The 9745-nt window shown below is 35.6% G+C and overlaps 1 protein-coding gene across 1 annotated transcript; it reads left to right on the top strand.

Moving 5' to 3' along the window:
• Positions 1–578: 578 nt before the first annotated feature.
• LOC129685524 (prolactin-2A1-like) lies at positions 579–8607 on the top strand. Its single transcript, XM_055619043.1, has 5 exons — positions 579–609; positions 3525–3700; positions 6082–6202; positions 7260–7435; positions 8416–8607. Exons 1-5 carry the CDS (start codon positions 579–581, stop codon positions 8605–8607), a joined length of 696 nt encoding a protein of 231 aa, XP_055475018.1.
• Positions 8608–9745: the final 1138 nt, after the last annotated feature.

Below are 9745 nucleotides of genomic sequence, written 5' to 3' on the forward strand. Positions count from 1 at the left end.
TTCTGCTAAACATTTGTATCTGGGCCTACATTACTGCTTTTTTGTGTCTAATGTATAGAGGCAAATGTTATACACTGTTCCATAGATATTGGAAAAACTTACTAAGCGAAATTGCTCAGAATATGTGACTTGTTTCCAATACTCCAAAACATTGAAATCCATCTTTTGACGTGTCCAAGATCCAATAAAAATTTCAGAAGTAATCACTAAAAAAATATAAGAACATACAGAAAATAATGAAGGTCTTGGGCACCAAAAGAAATTCATACCTGTGTTCATGGGGCAGAGTTTACTGCTGTGATTTACAATGTAATTTGGAACCTAATCACGTACTTGAAGTAAACAATGCAGTTATAGATAGGTTAATCACCATGACAATTAGGCTGTAAACAGCCCCTAAGGGGGAGAGTCAAGGATCCTCAACCTAAATTTGCATATTACTTCCTTCTGCCCCCTAGCAAAATATGGCCTTGGGGATGGTGTGAAACAGTATATAGGAGGGAAAATTAACTTAAGGTTGAACTGTAGTGGGAAGATTTCCTGAGTCAATAGCCAGGCTATTGTGGGACTCCTCAGAGATGCAGCTGTCTTTAACTCATCCATGCTTCTGTAAGTAACTCATCAATAAATTTCTCTCAGATGACGACCTTACATATTATATCGCTTTACAAAGCTGGTTTGGATAGCTTTCTGCCTCTGGTGTTACTGCTCGTGTATGGTGTTCTGGTTCTAGGCTTTAGTGAGACTCTTTAGAGGTGCAGCTGCCTTCAATTCAACTGCGCTCCAGTCAGTAACTCTTCTCCAGAATTCTTCCAACTGACACTAAATGTTTCCTCATTTTAAAATGAAACTGGTTTAAACGGGTTTGCTGTTTGTTCCTAATGCTGTTGCATTTGTTTTTTTTATTTATCTATTCTTGGGCATTGTTGTTCTCATGCAGGCAGTAAATGGAGGCTTGTCCACACCTTACCCAGGGAGGTAACATTAGAAGGAACTGAGAAGTATTTTATAACCATTGACCTAGAAAACAATCGCACATCACACTATAGCATCATTGGTTCTGAAATGAACGTATTTTCATTTGGATACAGTCAGCAGTGACTAGATTTATTTGGCATTGCCTGAATTATCCTAAGTAGTAAAGAGTACTAGTACCTGTTTCAGTGGCAGAGACCAGCAAAGAGTCTGTTTAACAGTGAGTGAAGAAGATAGTTCCAGAACATGGAATGATCCACCCCACAGAGCCAAACTTGTAAACATTGATATTTCCAGTCAGAATAAGACAAGAGTGAGTACAATTTGTTACATCTACAGAAGGAATAATATATATGAACTTAATCATATTTTCTATTCTGTGGACATAGTAGCTAAAGCTAGCAGATGGGGCTTTATACATCTTTGAGAATTTCAGATAAAGTACTATTTAATACAAGGAACACTTTGCTAATATTTACCTTTATTTTCCTGATATTTCCAAGTAAAACAAATTTTAAGCATTCAAAAAAAAATCACAAAAGCAAACTTTCAAATTTTAAGAAGGTGTAAATCAAAACTCTTGGCTTCTTGTACTCCTCTTGGATTGTGAAAATCTTTCAGATGATAAATTATAGGTGTGCATATATTTACACATAAGTATCTCTCATGCATAAAATAAATTTAGAGAAGTTTCATGATTTTTGAACAGTTTTTTTTCTATATAGGAATTATCCAAACTTAATTATTTTATTTTATTTTAGAAGATTCATGTTTACCTTGTATATCATAGAATATTTTGATAGTTTTATTTTGAGTATTTATTTTATGTGTTTTCCATGCATAAATCTTATTAAGTTTCCAGATTTCTGGTGTGCATTTCCAACTGCATTTTATCAAAGCTTCTGAGCACCAGGAGATTTTTCATACTAGTGTCAGTGAAGGTATATAAACTTTCTATTTTAGTACTTTGATGCTGACTATGTATATGATTGATATACTTGTTAGGATTTTGTAACAAAACCTGCTTTTGGGTTGCCTAGCAACTTATGATGTCATCATGTGTCCCTGGCCAGGTAGCCACACCTGGAAGGCGTGGTTACCTTGCCCCTTAAAGGGACAACCCAACACATGGTCTCTCTCTCTCTCTCTCTCTCTCTCTCTCTCTCTCTCTCTCTCTCTGTCTCCCAGTCCTTTCTCTATCAGGGCACTCCCTTTTTCTTTCCCCTTCTCTCTCTTATCCTGTCTCTCTCTTTCCCCCCTCTCTCTTTAATTCCCCCATCATGTCCTGCTCTCCCTGCTCTCCCTTCTCTCTCTCCATATCCACCTAATAAGTCTCTTTTATATTTAAGATGTGTTGTACGCCTAATCGTCTTTATTTAATTTTTGTCCCATAACTTTACAATACTTATAATTCTTTTTGGCCTTTATTAAAAATGAATTGATTATGACTCCAACCCAGCCCATTACAAAGTATTTTATGACTGTGTTATACTAAGCAGATAAAGAAAATAAAATCAACTTCCTAAAGCCTGTGTTATCACATCACATGGACAACGTGTTGCTGTGTAGAATGCTAACAACCTATTACAACACAGAACTCGTGGTGATGTGCAAGAACTCCACTGTTAATACCTTGACTCCTCAAAACTACTGACAGTAGAAACAATATAAACATTTAGACTCTCTACATGTAATCTATTATATCATCATAGTTGGTATAGATCATAAATTTAGAAAAAAGTTATAAACATTTTGACAAAAGAAGAAAAGAATGACATTATCTCACTGAGCTGGAAGATTCATGCATGATAGGGCTTCATTTTTTATAACACCATTCTTTTTATCATAAGCATTAGTAAACAATCATGAGTTTATTCCCATTTGCCAAGAAAATAAATCCACAAACAAACTGTTTTTCTTCCATTGATGTTCAAATCCTTCTATTAGACATTGAGTTAAGGCTACAAATTTAGAGGACTAGAGAGTTGGCTTAGGAGATAAGAAGATTGCTTCTCTTAAACGCGACCTGGGTTTGAATCCCACTAGCCACACAGCTGTGTATCTTCAATCCCTGGAAACTTGATCTCCTCTCCTGTCCTCTATGGGTACCAGGCATGCATGTCATACACATACATATATAGATAAAACACTGATACTCACAAAATATAATTAAGTTTTTTTAAATTACAAATTCATCAGTGATGTTATGGAAAATCTGCAGAAAAATCAAAAGACATTGCTCTATCTGAAAGGAGTAACTTGAACACACACTAGCTCAACTAAAGTACACCTCCAAATGCTTGGAGAATGAAGAAACATGGCCAGGAATAATAAAGACCTGAAAAGAGACTCTCATATTACAAAATATGAACATGGGAGAATATAATCTTCTAATCTAATATTCTCGTTGCTAAAGGTTCTTTATTCTCACAAAGTAAAACAACAATTTGTATAAAGGAGACCACTATTAGCAAAGACTTAGACTGACAATGTCACTTTGGGTAAACTCAGAAGACTATATCTCAAGAGTTGTTATTTTTCTTTGACAGGGAAACTGCTCCTGCTACTGGTGTCCAACCTGCTGCTGTGGGAGGGTGTGGCCTCAGTGCCCACATGTTCAATGAGGAATGGACGCTGCTATGCTCGCTTCGAAGAAATGCTTGATCGAGCAGTCAGTTTGTCTGAGCAAATTAGTAAACAAGCTTTTAATATGTTCACTGAATTTGTAAGTACCGCTGCCTGACTTCTAGCTTTATGCCAAATTGTTCCTCCATGGAATAGTTGTGTTATAATAAAGTCTGAAGTTGAAAGCATCATGATCCAAACTTCAAACAATATAGATTCATAGGTAGAAAAAAAAAAAAAAACAAAACAGAAGGTACTAGACTGTGGAACCAGAAAATAGGGCATTTTCATGGAATATCAGATGGTTGCCAAGATATAATTTTTCTCTTATTTTTATACTTTTATCTTTATTGTTATGACATAAATTCATGCAAGACATAGCTGAGGAAAGATGAGAATCTCTTTCAGTATATTCTCTTTCAGTATGTGATGACCTAGGCCTTGTTTGCCGTATTCACCTTTGGATTCTGTATTATCTAATAAAGGAAAATGCATTGTAGTGACTTGTAAACATTAAATAGACTCAAAGACACTGAAGCCATGCTGGGGGAAAAAGAAAATTAATATTTGATCTTCATATTCAACAATATTATTAATAATTTTAAATAATTCAAGATATGACTTAGTAACAAGGGGTTCTGATGCAGGAAAATGGGTCAGGTCTTCATGACGAAGGCAACTTTAAGACTTTATGGTCTATGTTTAACTCCAGTAAATGAAATGTCAAAACTGATGACGTTTGTCCTCAATGGTCTTGTGAGAAGTTAGCTCAATGCTTGCGAAGCCTATATATCCCTAATGTTTATTTCTTTTTTTTTTATGAATTCAGATTTTTTTTAAAATCTTTTATTTATTTTTTATTAATTACACTTTATACATTTTGTATCCCCCCATAAGACCCTCCCTCCTCCCCTGCCGATCCCACCCTCCCTCCCCTTTCTGCATGCATGCCACTCCCCAAGTCCACTGATAGGGGAGGTCCTCCTCTCCTTCTTTCTGATCTTAGTCTATCAGTTCTCATCAAAAGTGGCTGCATTGTCCTCTACTGTGGCCTGGTAAGGCTGCTCCCCCCTCTGTTTCTGCCATTTATATGACCTGAAATATTCAGAATCATCCTAAGAACCCATCTGAGCTACCAAATATGTCACTAATAGTGGTTTTGAATAAAAAACATTTTAAACAATAAAGATTTAGAAGCACATAACAAATAATTAAGTATTCATTAACATACAAAATAAATTAATTTTGTATTTTATTTGGTCTGTGGCTTAATGTTTCGTAGTACATTGTGTATAGGGTTTAAGACTTATTTTGTCATAATCAATACAAAAGCATTCTGTATTTCTTTTGTTTTGTTTTGTTTTAAATCTTTTTTAATTTTATTTTTTTTTATCAGTTACATTTTATTAACTCTGTATCCCAGCAGTGTCCCGCTCCCTCATTCCCTCCCAATCCCACCCTCCCTCCCTCATCTCCACCATGCCCCTTTCCAAGTCCACTGATAGGGGGGCACCTCCTCCCCATTCACCCGATCCTGTTTTATCAGGTATCTTCAGGACTGGCTGCAAAGTCCTCCTCTGTGGCCTAACAGGACTGCTCCTCCCTTGAGGGAGTGGGGAGGTCAAAGAGCCAGCCATTGAGTTCCTGTTAGAAATAGTCCTTGTTCCCCTCACTATGGGAAACCAATTGGTTACTGAGCTACCACAGGCTACATCTGACCAGAGGTTCTAGGTTATATCCATACATGGTCCTTGGTTGAATGTCAGTCTCAGAAAAGACCCTGTGCCCAGATATATTTGGTCCTTGTGGAACTCCTATCCTTTCCCCATCAGACTAACTCCCCTTCTTTCTTATGATTCCCTGTACTCTGCCAAAGGTTTGGTCATGAATCTTTGTATCTGCTTTGAAAACACTGCTAGTTAGAGTCTTTCAGATGTGCTCAGTAGACTCCTGTCATATGTTCAATGCACATCCCATCTGTCTTTCTAAACCAGGATTGATCATCTTACCTTATGTCCACTCTCTTGATTATCTTTTTTAGGTGTATAGATTTCATTATGTTTATCATATCTTATAGGTCTATATAAGTGAGTATGTACCGTGTTTGCATTCTGTATTTCTAAGGAACTAAGTGAGGGATACTTGTGTAGGTGCCAAGGTATTTGCAAGAAAAGTTATGCACCATGGCATTTCTTACAAATGATACTTTTAAAGAATCAGTACTTGGTAATCTTCCTAGTTTTAGCTGAATAGAACAGCTGAAAATAGTAAATAGGAGTTTGGAATTTTGAAATGTATGTAAATATGACTATAGAGTGAATTCAAATGTAAGTAAATGGCTTATTTACTTACTATATTAATTTCCATTTTAGTTTTTTTTTATTTTTAAAATGAAATATCTATCAAATGCATTAGTGTGATGTTCACTGATTTATTTACAGTGTCTAGTCTCCATGTAATTACATATTTCATTATTTACAGGATAGTCAGTATTCCCAGAGTCACCAGCTCATTAAGAGGAACTTCAAAAAATGCCACACATCTTCTATCGAAATTCCAAAACTTGGAAGTAAAACCAGGCTACCGGTGAGTCTCCACCCATGTAATTTTTTTTCACCAACTCTAGACAGTGGCTTTGCCATACCATTAGTTATTATAGTCAATACGTTGTATATGAGAATGATATTTGCCAAAAGTAGACAGGGAATGAATAATAAAATTACATTTGATTATATAGTTTACAAAGAATAAGGAAAATCTGCTAAGTAACTAACATATCTGTAAATCAATCATGGAGAGGATCCTCTTTCAATACCAAACCTTAAGGATCTATGTATCCTATAGAACATTTTAAATTATTGTTGACATTCATTGTTAAACGCCCAGTAATATAAATTTATAGAATGCCAATGTGGTTGTATTTGTCGTACATTGGTACTGTGCCCTGTGCCAGCAGCTCTTTACATTACTACGATACCCACCATTTCTTCCTGGCTTTCAAGCACCTTCTGGTTCTACTTCTACTTCTGTTTCTGATCCTAAATGTTAGTTTCGGATTGCTTTGCCCTCATCCATGTCCTACCTCAAAGTCAGCTAAAGAGAAGAGTACAGTTGTCATTATAAGATGTTCCATGTTGTGTAAGCATGTGTAACCACTGTGTGCTTATAGACAAGGATACATACCACCTAGCTTGCCTCTACTTCCTAATTTTTATCATCTCTTACTTCTGATTCCCTGCCTTAAGTCATCTCAAGATTATTTAAATTGAACATTATCGTACATCCTTGCACAACCCCACCCTTAGAATGCATTTTCTGTGTATTGCTTAATAACTAAAATATTCTGTCTTTATAATTCTTATTAAAATAACAGTGAAATAATAAAGGTCATTGGGGAAAATGGAGCTGAGGATGAGAACATCATTAATAAAATTTAAATTTACTACTATTTTACTACTTTGCTAGCAACTGTGACCCACTCTACTGACATTTGTAAATACAGTTCACTCAAATTATATAACTTGAGGTCAATGGCAACATTTTGTTTCGTCATGTAATTTACAAAAGAATCTGTAAATGCACACAAGTCACAAGTTTATTTCACCATTTTGTTTTTCACTTGTTTTAACATGATTGTTTAAATATGGCTATTTAGCCAGTAAAGCTACTGAAATTAGTGGAGAGAATACTGGGTGCCTGGAAAATCCCTCTGAGCCATCTAGTGAACAACATGCCTTCCTTGAAAGACGCCCCTGCTACTATCCTCTCCAAAGCCAGAGATATCAAGCAAATGAACGATGGCCTCCTGGAGGGAGTTAGGACCATTCTCAGCCAGGTGAGCAACCCCTTTACTTCTTTGCTTCCTTCTTCAGAAATGAGATGATCAGAGCAAAGAGAACTGAGTTTTGAACTATGTCTCTTACACCATCATGTACAAGCATCACTGAATCTCAGGTGTGGGATATATACATTATAGTAAGAATTTATTTAGTTGAAAATAAGAAAGAACAATGTTTCAAAATAAGAACCTATTGAGGGAAAAAAAGACAAAGCAGGATCTATGTTGAAGATAATTTTTAATTAAATGTTATTTTTTATATTATTTACAGCTTATTCCTTTTGTATCCCATCTGTAACCCCTTCTCTCATTCCCTCCAACCAAACCATCCCTCTCTCATTTTCTTCCATGCCCCTCTTCTAGTCAACTGATAGGGGAGGTCCTCCTCTACCACAGAGGGCCTCTGAAAGACTCTACCCAGCAAGGTATCAAAGCAGATGCTGAGACTCATAACCAAACTTTGGGCAGAATTCAGGGAATCTTATGAAAGAAGGGAGAGGTAGTAAGACTTGGAGAGGACAGGAGCTCCAAAGGAGAGCAACAGAATCAAAAAATCTGGGCACAGTGGTCCTTTCTGAGACTGATACTCCAACCAAGACCATTCATGGATATAACCTAGAACCCCTGCACAGATGTAGCCCATGGCAGCTCAGTATCCAAGAAGAGGACAATTTTTAAGAAACAGAATGAACTCTAGATCTTTCTTAGTACTTTTCTCAAATCCATATCTAAAATCAAGCAATTTCCTGGTGGTCCATTCCTAAACTTCTGTAAGAATGTAGTTTATAAGGCATAAAATTCATTCATCAAGTCTTTATATTTTATATACCTTGCCCTGAATCTCATGAAAAATCTATAGGCTTGGTTGAATTTAACAATTCTAACTCTTCACAAGTTTTCATTCCACACTGAGAAAAGTTATGCACCTCAAAATAGTAAGATATAATGGATAATTGACTATCTTTTTTGATGATCAGTTTCAAGGTGGAAATAAAGAAAATGAGAACTACCTTGGTTGGTCTGGACTGGCATCCTTGCAGTCAGAAGAGGAAGACGTGCGCCTATTTACATTTTATAACCTGATTCGTTGTGTGGGCAGAGAAACTCAAAAGGTTGAAACTGCTTTCAAAATCGTGAAGTGTAAAATATCAAAACAAAATGAGTGCTAAGCCCTTTTCTGAAATGCTGATTGGGGATCTGTTCCTGTGAAATTTTCTTTATTTTTTTTCTCTCTTTTTAATGCAAGCTTGGTGTGATGGTTATATTCTTTTAAAATAAAAACTTTCTCCATGTATGTGACCACCTGAGAAGCCAATTGGTCACAATTTATCTATTTCATTAAATAAAAAGTTTATGCGAATCACTGTCCTATTCTAATAAATATTTTGCAAATATTTTAAAAATATTGTAGTTAGGCATGCAAGTAACACATTTTAAAACTAACAATTAGAGAGTATAAATATGTGTCAAATTATTAGAATTTAGGAGGAACATTTTCACAAGTCTCTTTTAGTCAGTCTATTCCAAAACTTGAAATTCTTGGCATCCTTAATGAAAGCTAGACACTCTGTCCTGATACCGGAACATTTGAGATTCTCACAGTCAACACAGGTGCAAGGAACCACATTTCCCTAGAGGGGTGGTATTAAAAAAATAAATAAATAAGTATCTTAGGATACAAGTATGAAATATCTCCTGATTACACTATAACTGTCTTCAAACTGGTCCTCTGAATTTCTTGTTTCCTTAACATCATCTCAACAACCTCTGTCTGTTCTGTTCATGTTGTGTGTGACAAGGCTTTTCTGGATGACACCCAACTTAATCTCCTTTTCATACTATTTAGCACTTTCCTTTCAACCTCTACTGAGTAAAGCTATGTAACAGGAAATGAAATCTGTACAGTCCCTGTAATTGTTTAGTCTCTTCTACATTACTGGATTTCTATTCATATGTTTTTGGAGGGTAAGTAGAAACTCATAAGACAGAACAATTATAACCGTCTAATTTATTGCATGACTAAGTTTATTGCTGATTGGGACTATTTTATCACAGTCAATAATATTTCTCCCATATATGATCATGTGCACAAAAAACAAATAAATGCAAAAAAAAATTATGTGGTTTATATACTCACTGGAATCTTCTACAACTGCGAACAAGAACCAAGCAATATCGGTTGCAAGACAATAGATGCATTTGGAGATAATCTCATAAATGAATTAGGTCAGTACTTAAGAGACAAATATATGTTCTTTCATTTGGGAGTCTAAAACTTTACAAAGTTAGATAAAATCCTATATTTAA

This window comes from Psammomys obesus, unplaced genomic scaffold (genome assembly GCF_907164565.1).
Source record: "Psammomys obesus unplaced genomic scaffold, mPsaObe1.curated_primary_1811, whole genome shotgun sequence".
NCBI lineage: Eukaryota > Metazoa > Chordata > Mammalia > Rodentia > Muridae > Psammomys > Psammomys obesus.

Bases quoted from the DNA above. Each gene is read 5' to 3' on its own strand.
- LOC129685524 (XM_055619043.1), top strand. From the start codon at position 579: ATGCAGCTGTCTTTAACTCATCCATGCTTCT. The intron at 6,203-7,259 runs GTAATTTTTTTT...CTATTTAGCCAG, and splicing joins ACCGGTGAGTCTCCACCCAT to TAAAGCTACTGAAATTAGTG. The intron at 7,436-8,415 runs GTGAGCAACCCC...TTTGATGATCAG, and splicing joins TTAGGACCATTCTCAGCCAG to TTTCAAGGTGGAAATAAAGA.